This window comes from Diaporthe citri (assembly GCF_014595645.1).
Source record: "Diaporthe citri strain NFHF-8-4 chromosome Unknown scaffold_7, whole genome shotgun sequence".
NCBI lineage: Eukaryota > Fungi > Ascomycota > Sordariomycetes > Diaporthales > Diaporthaceae > Diaporthe > Diaporthe citri.
Window position 1 is genome coordinate 4380519 of NW_025064852.1, and position 14446 is coordinate 4394964.

The 14446-nt window shown below is 46.5% G+C and overlaps 6 protein-coding genes across 6 annotated transcripts; 4 read left to right on the top strand and 2 right to left on the bottom strand.

Annotated features, from left to right (window-relative positions):
- Nucleotides 1-461: 461 nt before the first annotated feature.
- INS49_014338 (uncharacterized protein) lies at nt 462-1712 on the top strand (the record flags this gene model as incomplete). Its single annotated transcript, XM_043175029.1, has 4 exons — nt 462-523; nt 604-723; nt 808-1173; nt 1373-1712. 4 exons carry the CDS (start codon nt 462-464, stop codon nt 1710-1712), a joined length of 888 nt encoding a protein of 295 aa, XP_043021974.1.
- Nucleotides 1713-3220: 1508 nt separating this feature from the next.
- On the top strand, nt 3221-4651 carry INS49_014339 (uncharacterized protein; the record flags this gene model as incomplete). Its single annotated transcript, XM_043175030.1, has 1 exon — nt 3221-4651. The coding sequence occupies one exon, from the start codon at nt 3221-3223 to the stop codon at nt 4649-4651; it is 1431 nt and encodes a 476-aa protein (XP_043021975.1).
- Nucleotides 4652-5183: 532 nt separating this feature from the next.
- Nucleotides 5184-5866, bottom strand: INS49_014340 (uncharacterized protein; the record flags this gene model as incomplete). The annotated part of the gene is made up of 2 exons (XM_043175031.1): nt 5184-5592; nt 5640-5866. 2 exons carry the CDS (start codon nt 5864-5866, stop codon nt 5184-5186), a joined length of 636 nt encoding a protein of 211 aa, XP_043021976.1.
- A 366-nt stretch (nt 5867-6232) lies between these two features.
- Nucleotides 6233-6956, top strand: INS49_014341 (uncharacterized protein; the record flags this gene model as incomplete). The annotated part of the gene is made up of 2 exons (XM_043175032.1): nt 6233-6373; nt 6447-6956. 2 exons carry the CDS (start codon nt 6233-6235, stop codon nt 6954-6956), a joined length of 651 nt encoding a protein of 216 aa, XP_043021977.1.
- Nucleotides 6957-10837: 3881 nt separating this feature from the next.
- On the top strand, nt 10838-12836 carry INS49_014342 (uncharacterized protein; the record flags this gene model as incomplete). Its single annotated transcript, XM_043175033.1, has 5 exons — nt 10838-11065; nt 11122-11194; nt 11252-12451; nt 12516-12747; nt 12815-12836. 5 exons carry the CDS (start codon nt 10838-10840, stop codon nt 12834-12836), a joined length of 1755 nt encoding a protein of 584 aa, XP_043021978.1.
- A 275-nt stretch (nt 12837-13111) lies between these two features.
- Nucleotides 13112-13468, bottom strand: INS49_014343 (uncharacterized protein; the record flags this gene model as incomplete). Its single annotated transcript, XM_043175034.1, has 1 exon — nt 13112-13468. The coding sequence occupies one exon, from the start codon at nt 13466-13468 to the stop codon at nt 13112-13114; it is 357 nt and encodes a 118-aa protein (XP_043021979.1).
- Between the last annotated feature and the right edge of the window lie 978 nt (nt 13469-14446).

The window sequence follows — 14446 nt, forward strand, 5'->3', positions numbered from 1 at the left end:
ATCCAGCATAGACATGATTTGGGTTACTGAGTCTGCGTCAAACCATGCAGATCCTTTAATTTGCCTTGTTTTCCCACCGCGGCTGTCTTGCCCTTTGGCTTTATTGATGCTGCATTTGGTTCCTGTCATATTGATTCGACGTACCCTGCGAGGAAAAAAATTCGCTGTGTAAAGGCCGTACAGAATGTTTTCATGCAGGTAGAGTGAACAAACGTATTAAGCATGTCGTCATTGTGATGGAGGAGCTATGAGTTGGTTACACATGACGACATCACGCTGGATTCGAGTAGGTGACTACTAATATGAGAAGAATCTCCCAAAGCATGAAATCTTGCACACCCACTTTCGCTAATAGAACACGGAACACTAGAGCTATTTTATAAATTACAAAGGCATCAGATCCCTTTGCATTATTGCTTGTCGAAGAATCTACGGAATTGATTTCACATTCAAAAGTCACCATGGCGGCGGAGCGAGGAGAATTCAAGCCTGTGCCCGAGAAGCAAGAGCAGAGTCTTCCTGGGTAAGACCTCGCCCCCAGACCATCCTCTTTTCCATGAATGACCCCACTGAGGGGTTGGTCACGGGCTGACCTGTTCATAGTCTCGAAAAGGACCTGAAGCCAACTAGCGAAGCAACGAAATTGGAAGGTAAAGGTGGGTTCTCAGAATATCTTGCAGCAGGCAAGTTGAAGGGGAACAAAGCGTTGATTACTGGAGGAGAGTGAGTTGTAGCGCCCCCTGTATTTTTTAACTTGTTCTTGGGCTCCTTAGAGCAGCCCTACGACGACTGACATTGAAGTCACAGCTCCGGAATTGGCCGCTCGGTGGCCGTTCTGTTTGCCAGAGAGGGCTCCGATGTCAGCATCGTCTATCTTCCAGAGGAACAAGTGGACGCCGATGAGACCAAGAAGCTGGTAGAGAAGGAAGGACGCCAGTGTCTCCTAATCCCTGGAAATCTCATGGACAACCAAGCCTGCAAGACGGCTGTCGAAGAGCATGTCAAGACTTTTGGCAAGATCCACGTTCTCGTCAACAATGCGTCAAAACAGATCATGTGTGACAATTTCGCTGACATTGATCTCGATAATGTGGAAAGCACATTTCGGAGCAACATACTGCAAATGTTTGCTGTGACGAAATACGCTCTCCCGCACATGGAGAAGGGTGCCTCGTAAGTCCATGCCTCAACTCCCACAACAGACCTGAACACCAAGCCCAGACGTGGCATTCATTGGCTTGACATATCAAACTACCATCCGACACCCTGATTACATTTACACAGGGTCAGTCTCAATGGTGAATTTGGCCTGTAAAATATGTGTGACATATCTACCGTTGCATCCTAGCTAATTACATACAATTTGCTCCAGAATCATCAACACCACCTCCACACAGGCTTTCAAAGGCAGCCCGACGACCGTGGACTACTCAACCACAAAAGGTGCCATCGTATCATTCACGCGGTCGCTGGGGAAACAGCTTATGCCCAAGGGCATCAGAGTCAACGCGGTGGCTCCAGGCCCAGTTCATACCCCTATCCAGGCCGCATCACGGCCGGCGGAGCAGTTAGAGGGCTTCGGCAAGGAACAGTCTGGGATTGGTAGACCCGGTCAGCCGAGCGAGGTGGCACCTAGCTTTGTTTTCTTGGCCGGGAAGGATTCCGAGCTGTACTACGGGCAAGTCCTCAACGCATACCCTCTGGGAGACTGAGGCGAGAGCCAGCGTGCTTGTTGAGAGGTCGTTATGTTCTTGCGGTGTTGCATGATATTGAGGTTTATGTGGCTCAGAGAGGCAATGTGTTTCATTCGAATGACACGAGACCCTCATAAACTGCGGAAGAGCATTTTCATAGAGGACTATTTGGAAAGACACCTACCTATAGATCATTGAGGCCTGCAAGGATATAAAAACATAAAAATCACCAGGTAGAGTTATCGCAGCACTTACTTTCGTCAGCCATGGTCCCCTCTTTATTCAACACAGCAGCCAGTGAGAACATGTCTGATTACCAAGTTCCAGAGTTCGATAATTTCCCGCTTGCTGCACAAGGCATGGTGCAAATATTCCATGCCATTGGACAATCATTCCCATGCACCACATCTTGGATAATGATGCTGATAATGTGGCAGGACAGACTGGGTCTGGCAAACATGCGATTGTTTATGCCTGAAGTGAAGCCGTACATAGGGTGAGTAACCCCACCCCCCTTTCACTAGTACCCCCTAATCACGAGCCAGGGTACGCCCACCCAGCTTCCACAGTACGCCCACCCAGCTTCCACAGTACGCCCACCCAGCTTCCAACGTTGGCCTACTTAGTATAAGGAAATTGGTTATACGCATTATAAAATATTAATATTATAAGGTTATTAATAAAGTATAGCTATAGTTATTTTAAAAGGGTTTTATAGCTACCTCTTTATTTATAACTTAAAAATTACTTTTACCCTTTACCCTTTACCCTTTGCACCCTTTTTACTCTTTATGCCCTCTTTGCCCTTTACGCCCTTTGCAGCCCTTTAGGTGCTTTAAGGCCCTTTAAGCCTTTTAAGTTATTTATACCCTTTAAGCTTTTTAAGCTTATATTTTAAAAGTATTATTTAAATTAAAAAATAATTACCTTAGCTTTTTATATATAAGGTAAACTTTATGCTTATTTAAAAAAATATTTAATCTTATTAATATAATACTAAAAAAAAGAAGTACTAGATAGGCACACGCTGGAAGCTAGGTGGGCGTGCTATGGAAGCTAGGTGGGCATACTCTGGAAGCTAGGTGGGCATACTCTGGCTCCCTAATCACCTGTACACCCTATTAACTAGCACATCCTATTCAACCCTCTCTTTACTGGTACACCCTATTCACTAGTACGGCCTATTCGCAGGTGATCCCCATTCACTGCCATAGATACCAACACAAAATCAGATGAAACGCCGAGGACTGTCGCTGTGCATGTCCAGCAACGACAATAGGCCTCCACAATACGCTTGGGTTCGGGACGGCCTCGGCGGACGGTGTCTCCAACTCCCAAGACCCCCTCCCGTAGAGAAACGGTAGTGCTCGCCGGTCGGCTATATGGCCGGGTGTAACGCAAAGGCTAGGAATACCCGGATACTAAAATGCCGGCAACTCTCGAGATGGAGAAACTCCATTCTCTAGAAGTCTTCGCACGACACGGTAACTGAACCACATTACTCGTTCCCAGATCCAGTCAACAACATGGCTTCAGAACAACCGTCAAAGCCTCTTGCCCATCAAAATGGGAACAATGGTTCCCCAGTCCGGTCCCCAACCAAGGCGTTCGCGCATTTCGTCTCTACGTTTGGCCCCTCGTCCGTCCCCGATGAGGTCACCGAAACTCTAAAGAAGCTGGTCCTCGACTACATCGGCGTGGCCATAGGAGGCGTCAGCTACGCCGACTCAACCCCAGCATTCCTCGCCGCGCTCAAAAGGCTGAGCGTCGGAGAGTCCGGAAACTCGACCATATTCGGCAACGGCTCCACGTTCACCCAGTCAACCGCCTCCCTCCTCAACGGCGCCTTCTCACACTCCCTCGACTTCGACGACACCTACGCCCCGGGGCCCCTCCACCCAGGCGTGACAGTCATCACCGCCGCCTTGGCGGAGGCGGAGAACAGGCCCGACCTCGCGCGCGGCCACCTCCTCGCCGCCCTCGCGGTGGGGTACGAGACCGTATGCAGGGTCTCCAAGGCCGCCGGCGTGGGCGGCTACGCGGCGGGGTTCCACAACACCGCGACGTGCGGCATCTTCGGCGCCGTGGCGGCCATCTCCAGCCTGCGCGGCCTGTCCGCCGCGGAGGTGGAGAACGCTTTCGGGCTGGCGGTGTCCAAGGCCTCGGGGAGCATGCAGTACCTTGAGAATGGGAGCTGGAACAAGCGGCTGCATGCCGGCTTTGCGGCCGCGGATGCGTTGCTGTGCGTCAAGCTGGCGGAGGCCGGGGTCGTTGGTGCTTCTGAGGCCATCGAGGGACGGAACGGGCTTTTGAACTCGTACGCCGAGAATGCGGATTTTAACGCCCTTGCTGTGCATGATCTGGGGGAGAGGTGGGAGCTGGTCGTGACTGCCATCAAGCCCTTCCCCGCCTGCAGGATGACGCATGGTCAAATTGAGATGGCTGCGGAGATTGGAAGTGTTGCGAGAAACGAGGGCAAGGAAGTCGTCAAGATGGTTGTTGGTCTGCCCAAGCCGTGCTTTGGAATCGTTGGTGCACCTCAGCCGAACAAGGTCCATCCCGAGACTGTCGTCGATGCTCAATTCAGCAGCTACTACCAGACTGCCACTTCGTATCTCTACGGCCTTGATCTTGGATGGGCGGTGTATGAAAAGAGGAGCGATCCTGCCGTGAAGGAGCTGTGCTCAAAGATCACCGTCGAGGTTGACGAGTCACTAAAGTCGTTTGGAAGCACACTGAAGGTGGAATGGTCAGATGGAACTGATGTTAGGAAAGAGTGCATGCTTCCACTTGGGGAGAAGGAGAGGCCCATCGATTGGGATGGTGTCAAGGCGAAGTTCAAGAGGCTGTACGTGCCAGCTCATGGGGAGGATGCGGCTGAAAAGGTTGCAGCTCTGGTGGCTAATTTGGGAGACATTAATGTCAAAAGCTTGATGGGGATACTTGGTCAGCCGTAGAGAAGGTACAACTAGGCTAGGATCAGGGAGACTGTCAACGTCCTGTACGTATTTAGGTGTCCATCTGAAGGTTTAATGTCTGCATGTCTACTTTATTCCATCTTCAAGTAACCCTATCATCCGCAAAAGTGAAGTTCTGTCTTATTCCTATTTCTTTACTCACCTGCTCTCCTCGGTCTACAGGCTGAATATGCAGTGCAAATCCGGATACTCTATCCTCAGCTTGATCCCTTTCTCCTCCTCCACACAGGTCACCAGCGACCGGACGCTATGTTTCGGATTGTTAGTTACTGACAGACTGCTTCAATGCATTTATCGTTTTCCTTCGGATCCCAAGTCCTGGCTCGCGCGAAATCATGAAAGATCGGTGTCCCGCTACTCGTTTGGACTATCACATTGTCAGGTTGACAATCGCTCATGACAACCCCACGGATGTTGATTTCGTTGGCCGAGTCGACAGTCCGCTGCAAAACGTCCTCCCATGTGTCCACTGGCAAAGGGCTCCAGAGGAGGCTATCGAGGCTAAACCCTTCTATCTGCTCCATGATGATCCCATTGACGCGAAAAAGCTTTGCACTTCCGTCCCCTCGGTATTGAGATGATCAGCCTCCAAGAGGACGCGCACATGGGCAACAAGTTTTGGGATGCTTCGCCCCTGGATGTCGGCCAGTTTCTCGTAGGCCCTGGTCTCGTTTTCAAAGAACCGAAGGCAGTTGTACTGTAGCGCCCCCTCCCACCTGGCCTTTCGATCCGGCCTCCGTTGCATGAAGTACTTTGCCGGGCCGCACGGAAGTGTGTTGTGGTTCGTCCTGATCTCTTCGAACAATGCTTCTGCCTTGCCATCGCGGACGCAACCACGCCAAGCTTCTTCTGCGTTCACAGTGTGCTCCAGATACTCTAACTGGCGCAGCCAGGGGACCTTGCGGAATGACTGCCCGAATCTGCGGTCAAACACTTTGAGAACACCCTTTCGTGTGTTCCTCCCGACTTTTTCTTGTAGACAATTTCCGTCACTGGTGAGACCGTCATCGAATAGAGGTTGGTCACATTTACACTCAATTGGCCAACATCGATTTCGTCAGTAAATGTCTTTGTCACCAAGAGGTCGACTGACTTGCCCTGTTCGTATGGGCAAGGTGTTCTCACAACAGACGAAGCGTGTGGCTGGGCATCCTTGGTGACTGCAGAATCCGAGGTCGATGACTTCGACTTCATAGTGAATCACGGTATTATTCACCGGGAGGATGTATTTGTGACGAATCGGGTGTGAATCAACAGGGAAAAGGTGTGCTTGTGATCTGAGTGGAAGTAGCGGAACAACGGTTTTGAAACGCCTCTGCACCAATGAAGATTGACATGGCCAGAACCCATAGCAGTAGAAGGGCTGAAGGTCTCGGTGGAAAAGAAGAGATTCATGTGCGGTATCTCAGTGCAGGGTCTAAAAAATGTAAACTAGGAAGACGCGCAGGGGATTGTGGGTCAACGCTCCTCCGGCTTCTGCCGTCCATATTGTGGGACTGCTGTGCCTTGTAAGCAAATTGATGGCAGACTCAAGCACGACCTGCAGTCACAACCAAAGAGATGCCTGTCCAACGTCCTAATCCGGGCCCACGGCTTGAAACTCTCGCGTCGCACTCGGACCCCTCCGTACCGCTCGTCAGCGTGTACACACCCTCACGGCGACCGATTCCCGACCCCGAGGAACCCAGTGACACCGACGCCGTACCAACAGAGCCGCGCCCCCCGACCCTCTCTGCAAGTCTACTGCACCGCCTCTCTCACCACTCCCAACGAGCTGGAGACGGTCGCGCGCACGCTCGAAACAGCCGTGCTCAAGGACCGATTCAGTACCTCTGGCGCCAACCACGAGCGCCTGGACGTCTACTCCCTACCGCCTGCGACAGCAACAGACTCGGAGGAGGAAGCCATCAAGGACGGACTTTTTGCCACCCTGGCCGAAGCAGATGCCGCCGTGCAGCGCTGTGTCGCGCACCAGTGGGCCGAGATCGCCGCACGAGAAAACAGCGGCAAGGAGTGGTACATCCAGCGCTACGACGTGCTCAACGGCGAGTGGCGACGAGCCATTGCTGTAGTACGCACACCCGTGGCCGAGTGGGAGTGGGGCATGAGGGACAAGACGGGACGCGGAATGATGCTGTCAACGGTCATGTTTGATCGTCCCAAAGACGGGCCCCACCAGGTGTGCGTCTCCTCGGGCTCCACCGAGGGAGACATCCAGACGCTCGTCCATGAGTTGAGGCACGAGTTGAACTGGCAGCATAGCTTTGTGCAGTTCTTGAATTAGATTTGGACAGGAAGCCGCGATGAAAACACTAAAGCCAACAACGATAATATTTCGCTGTCGATGGGTCCCGAACCCGATGGCGTGCACCGAGGCCTTGTCAGAATATATAAACTCTCTAAGCTGCACACTGGCAGCGCTTTTTATTTCTTACAGGTTATAAGCCCGGATGGCTTATTGGGAAGAGCAACAAACTTTAATTGATTAATAATACGGAGGTTTCTACTTGGCTTAGCAACCCAGGGTCTTTACTTTAATACCAAGATCACATGAGGTTATGCGTTTAAGTCCCTAAGCAATCAATAATTCTAACCTAATAATTATAAACCCAGTGTATAGGTTAAGGGGGGATGTCAGAATATATAAACTCTCTAAGCTGCACACTGGCAGCGCTTTTTATTTCTTACAGGCCTGAGTTGCTCAAGTGGCCATTGACTCTCGCAAATATCGATCCACCTCCATACCATTGTTCACAACAGCCTGTTCTGGTCTTAACTTGGAAAGTGATTCTCACCCTTTGCCAATGCCATGGCAGGAAGACTCATTGCTTCCTATTTTCTACGGCTTATTGATCACAACCCCATTACTCACAGGCTCTATTTCGAGGAGAGCTTCGTCAAAGTAGTAAATGATCGAGTGTTCTGTCACGGCACAAGAAAGCCTATTGCGCTAGACACCCAAAAGAGGGACGTTGTAATGCCGAGAGCATTACCGTGGCGTACTGTAACACGTTCCCTCTGGCGCTATTGCTTCCATACAGTCCATTTGGCCGCAAAGAATTCGTTGTTATAGTTTAAAAGGGTGATTCGCGGCAGCCGTGACTTCATGGTGTTGGCTTAGCATTGACAAAGACCTTCAGCTTCATCTGCGGATTGAACTTCTTGGCAAACACCCCGTTTGTTGCCGAAGTCTCGTACGACATGAGATGTAGTCAGCCACAGAAAGGACCCCAGGAGAGTGGCTGTGATGCTCAACCGATTTGAACCACGCTCGTCAAAATGTTAGCCTGCGGCTGGATCTTTCCTCATGGCGATACTCCTCTGCCATCTACGGAACTACATAGCTCAGTTTGCAGACTCCGCCTGATATTTGCTCTTAGTCCCTTGCATAGATACGAATGAAACGCACGACAGTGGAGCACGGAACATCCAATCCATCATGACATCATCTGTAACCTGCGGTCATACAGGTTCTACTTAAGGTATGTTAATGTCCCCGGCCCCGTTTCCGATCACCCCCTAATCCCGATCGCCCCATACCCACGTATGCGCATAAACGCATTTATACTTACCATATAAACACTCCTTAATATCTTTATAAGGAATTTTTTTCTAATTATTAAACTTTTCTTAAATATTAACCTCCTTATTATAAAGCTATATTTTAAAGATAATATTATTAATATTTTTATTATTATTAAGGATAAGATATTAATTTAATAAGTTATTAAGATTTAGCATATTTTTTTTATTATATTATATAATTACCTTAATAATATTTAAAATTATTATATTATTATTAATTCTTAAAGGCTTTTTTTTAATTATTAAAAGGCTTTATTAACTTTATTTATAATTAATTAAAGTAGCTTAAGGTTAATATTAATATAATTTAAAATAAAGGCTTTAAAAACTTAATTAGCCTTTTTAAATAAAGATTACCCTTTTCTTAAAAGAAATTAACTAAGGGCTTTTTTTTTTTTTTTTACCTTATTTTTTAAAGCTAAAAAAATTAATATATAAAGGTTATTTATTTTTATTAATAATTAAAAAAAATATTACCTTTTAATTTAACCTTTTTTAACTACTTATTATTAAGTTTATTTAATTAGCTTATTAATAAAATATTAATAAAGAAGGGCTAATAAAGGGTTACTTAAAGAATGCTTTTATTTTTAGTTATTTAAAGAATAATTTTTTTCTTTAAAAGGACTTTAATTCTTAAGTATAAACCTCCTTTATAAAGTATATTAATACCTTAAGCAAAGTTCTTAAATCTTTTATTATTTTTAAGGGAAAAAGTATATAATAATAATAGTTTTTAATTACCCTTAAGGATTATTTTAATTAATAATTTATAGCTATTAAAAAAGAGTAAATAAAAGAAAGAATAGCTATTAAATAATTAAGGAAAGTTTTTATTTTTAATATTACCTTTAGCAACCCTTTTAAATAGCATTTACTTATAATTAATAAGCATTATATATATATAATTATTAACTTTATATAAAAATATTATTTAAATTATATATATATAGTTTTTTTACTTATATATATATTATATATACTTTAGCCCCTTAATATAATAATCTTTTTACTTTTAAAAAATGCTTTTAAAAAGCATTTTTATTAACTTAAGTAATATAATTTATTAATAATTATAGTAAAAAAAAGGTTTTTTTATTATTATTATAAGGTATAAAAGGAGGTATTTATAAAGTTAAATATTTAATTAAGGTAAAAAGTAATGGGTTTTTAGCTAATATTTAAGTATAAAATACTTAAAAGTTATTATATTCTTAAAAATTATTAAATTTAGTATAAATTATTAAAATTTAATAATATAAAGAGCTTTATTACATAATTCTTTATATTAAAGATTCTTTTTTAATAATTAAAGTTTATTTTTAAAACTTTTAAGTAATTATAAAAAGTATATTAATTAATTACTTATTAATATTATAATAAATATTTAAGCCTTATATTATAAGTATTTTTTAAAAAATTTCTTAAAGTATATAATAAGAAAGAAACTTAATTAATAATAACTTTATAAAAAAATTAATAGCTTAAAGCTTAAATTAAAGTTAGCTAAAGAATTATAAAAAAAAGGGTTTAAATTAACCTAAATATAGCTTTTATTAATATTAAGGCTATTTATAAAGCTTAAATAAAGATAAAAAGGGTATTAAAAGAAAGCAATGCCTTTAGAGAATTAAAAATATTAATAGAAAAGGGATTATGCATTGTGGTGACGGGTAATTAAGGGTAATAATAGGGGAGTGTGTGAGTGCCGAGGTAATCAGGATCAAAGGGTGATCGGAAACGGGGCCGGGGACGTTACAGGCACCACCGTCATTGCCATGTTTCAGCTAACGATTAATCCGAGTTGGTCAGTTGACAGCTTGCCGTTCTCCTCGTCATCCCGTCATGCATTCTAATCGTCGCACCTGGAGAATCCGCGGCATACCACGCGACTTCTACCGAGACTGGCTGGCTCGAGCTCTCCGACACCACTCAGATCTACAATGGCCGGGCGGCGATAGACTGGAGGATTCCGAGAACGGTGGCAACGATGTAATTATTCGTACCCTCGCACCCGATCTCCGAGTCGACTATCAGGTAGCCACCGTCTGTTTCCACAACCTCCCATCACAACTATGTGCACTTCGAGCCAGGGGCCAGTTGCCTGTCAAGATCAATACAGGCTCGGAGAACCCGCGACTGATAGAAAACTGTCATTGTGTGTCTGAGGTCTTCATTGGTGACCATTTTGATGGCATCACAACACTATTTTCGCCCGCCACAGACGAGGAGCATCAGATCGATGTGCTTGCCGTTTCCGGCCTAGGCAGCCATCCCTTTGGATCCTTCGTGCACAAGGAGGATGGAAATATGTGGTTGACGAACAATCTTCCACGAGACATACCTACCGCCAGAGTGATGATCTTTGGCTACGAGAGCCAGCTGGCGGATAGTAAGAGCCATGTTCAACTCGATGATCTAGCTGGCCCGCTCCAGATTGCTATCAGTCAAATATTGCCAACCGACAAGACAAAGCCCCTTCTTCTCATTGGTCATAGCCTCGGCGGGTTGTTGGTCAAACAGGCATTGATTCGAATCGCTGAGCCAAGCTTCGAAAATGGCCTCCCTAACCTCCTCCACATGATCACGGGAATACTCCTCTTCGTGACTCCCAATGATGGCTTAGACATCGAATTTCTTGTTCCCATTGTGAACGATCAGCCAAATCGGTTCATTCTCGAGTCACTCAATTGCAAGAACTCCCAAGTGCTTAGGCGCCAGAGACAGGAGTTCTCGAAAGTCCTGGAGCGCACAAAGCTCCAGCTGTTCTGCTTGTACGAGACAGAACTATCACCAACAGCTACTCAGGTATGTAGACATACCCGGTACTGCAAGAAACGTCTTTGATGCTAAGTGTGTTGCAGGAACCAGCAACCGGACGATGGAAGCTGGACGGTCCGGCCCGATTCCTCGTCAGCCAGCCTTCTGCAACTAGCTGTCCGCCTGCTGGTGCTTCTTCGGCCCACTCCATAGCCCTTCGTCGGAATCACTCAGATTTAGTCAAATTCTCGTCCCACGATGCCGAGTACGAAAGCGTTGCCTACATCCTGAAGCAGATGCAAGAAATGTCTACCCGCTATAGAATCCAAGAGAAGGAGTTCCAAATTCCTCAGGTCATACGGGACCCGCAAAAGCGAAACTCGGTTAACGGTCAACAAAGAAGTCTGACTGGAGAAAAGCAGGTCAACAACTCGGCCAAGAGACCCGCTGACGAGATGCTTCCGTTCCCGGTTGGGAAGTTGCCTCGGCTGACCAGCCATTCACCGGAAAACTGCCATCCACAAGCCGCCGACGACCACGCCTTACGCGATTCAGTGTCATGCGATGGGATGAGGAATATCAAACAGGAACTCATACATCAACTCTACTTCTCCAAGATTGATGAGCGCCTGACACACTTAACGCCTGCCCAAGGAACGACCTGCCGTTGGTTCCTCGCCGACTCCAAGTACAAATCTTGGCAATATGTGGCACAAATACCAGAGCACGGTGGCTTCCTTTGGATCAAAGGCAATCCAGGCACCGGAAAATCAACTTTGATGAAACACCTCTTCGAAGAGACCAAAGTCAACTTAAAGGACGATCCGTCGCGAATAACTCTGTCGTTCTTCTTTCTTGCCCGAGGCACGGCCGAGGAGAAGAATACGATGGGTCTTTACCGCTCTCTTCTTCATCAGCTCTTCGGAATAGCATCGGATCTCAAAGACAGTCTGGAGTGGATGACAGTTGATGGTGCCAGAACGATCCAAAGGAATGAGTGGTCCGAGCAAGCGTTGAAGCAAACGTTGAAGTATGCTGTTCCCAAACTTGGGAATCGGTCTTTGACGATGTTCGTTGATGCGCTGGATGAGTGCGATGAAAGCAAGGCCGATGACGTGGTCTCTTTTTTTGAAGAGCTGTGTGACTACGCAGCGGAAACGAGGGTTCAGATGCAGATCTGCTTTTCCAGTCGTTATTATCCGACTGTCGTCATCAAGAAGGGCATCGAAGTTAGCTTGGAAGACGAGATCGGGCATACGGAGGATACCCGGAAATATGTCAAGTCGAGGCTGAGACTTAAATCAAAGTCCAAGCACGTCGAGGCACTCCGCTCCGAAATCCTGGGCAAGTCTTCCGGAATATTCCTTTGGGTCGTCCTGGTTCTTCATATGCTCAACAATGACAAATCCATCTCCATCCAGAAGCTACGCGAACGTCTCCATGAAATCCCGCCGAAACTGAACGACCTGTTTCAGATGATTACTTTCCCGGGATGGAGAGAACCTCGAACAGCTGCAGCTTTGTCTCAACTGGATTCTCTTCGCAAGCCGTGCTCTTAAGCCCCAGGAGCTCTACTTCGCCATCCAGCTTGGTTCCGACAAGAAGTGCTCGGGCTTTTGGGACAAAGCAGATTTGGACTTGGACGATATGAAGACTTTTGTGAGAAGTTTTTCCAAAGGCCTGGCTGAAGTGACGCGGAACAAGGCCTCCGAAGTCCAATTTATCCACGAGTCCGTTCGAGGCTTTTTGCTTGGTAATTACGGAAACCAGTGGTCAGGGACCTCCGAAAATCTCAAGGGCCATGGGCACCAAGTTTTGAGAGACTGCTGCCTTGCCCAGCTGAATGCTTCGATCAGCCAGCAAGTCGAGATACCAGATCCTTTACCACGGGCTTCACATGCAGAACAGCTGCGGAACACCATCAGCTTGAGGTATCCGTTTCTCAAATACTCCGTTCATAACATTTTCCATCACTCCAACCTCGCTCAAGGCAATGGAATCGATCAGGGACCATTCCTTTCCGGTTTTCCTCTGCAACGATGGATTCCCATCCACAACGCTCTGGAACAATATGACAACCGGCGATTAACCGACTCAGTCAGTCTCCTCTACATCTTTGGGAAGGATAACCTGGCCGACCTTATACGCAACCATTCTCGGAGGAAGTTTTGCTTCCAAATTGAAGCTGGGCGTTGCGGTGCACCGATTCTCGCCGCGTTGGCTAATGGTAGTCATGAAGCGGTCCGGACATTTCTCAGGACCCAGGCGGAGAACGAGCCACCAACGTCTCCGCTTCACGGGCTCTGTGAACAGTATCAGCAGCCTGTGGACAAAGCCTCCAAATTCAACGGCGACTTGACTTTCACACGACGAAAAGGTATTCTGCATGATCTTATTGACCACAATCAGGAAGCTGTAGCCCTTGCTTTTCTCCTCAGTTCGCGCAGCCATGGCGAGCCTGTGAACTCGAGCGGCAGTGATAGTCTAGACCACCCGCTAACGCTGGCTGCTTGGAAAGGCCATGAGGCCCTAGTCAGGCTTCTGCTCCAAAGAATTTCCCATGTCGATCAGAAGAGTAGGTGGTTGGATGCGCCGCTGAGGTGTGCCGTCGGGCAAGGACATGAAGCTATCGTCAAGTTGTTGCTCGATAGAGGCGCTAATACACAGCCAAGCCGCCGCTGGTGTGAGACACCGCTATCATATGCTGCAAGCAAATGACATGTTGCCGTTGTCAAGTTGCTGCTCGAGAAAGGTGCAGATGTCAAGTCGAAGAATGTAGACGGCCGGACGGAGTTGTCCTGGGCTGCTGGAACGTATCATGACGGGGCAGACATCGCCAAGCTACTGCTTACGGGAGGTGCCGACGTTGATTTGAGGGACAACTATGGCCGGACGCCGCTGTCATGGGCTGCTGGAACCTCTGGATCAGAGGTCGCTAGGTTACTGGTTGAGAGAGGTGCCGATGTTGAGTCGAAAGATAAGGACGGTCGGACGCCACTCTCGTGGGCGTTATCGAATAAGAATACTATCAGTGACGAAGCCGTCATTAAGCTGCTGGGGGAAGCAGATGCCGACATTAATTCCAAAGATACCATAGTGGGAAAGGATGGGGGTCGACTTCCGATGTTAGTCTGCCGAGACATCCCATCTTGGATGCCACAAAAGGGTTCAGAGACATAGCAGCTGGCCTCAAATACGTCAATTCAAGTCAATTGGGGCTTCGGCCACACTATGTTTTTTAAAATCAATTATTCATTAGTTTATTTACTATCTTCTTAGCTTTTAAACTATTCCATAGCAGCTTTAAGCTCTTTTATAAAGTTATATAACTTGATATATTTAACAATAATCCTTTAATAAAAGAATGTTAAACCCTTCTTTTTTACCCTTACTTTTTAACTAATTATTCATTTTCCAAGATATGGTTTA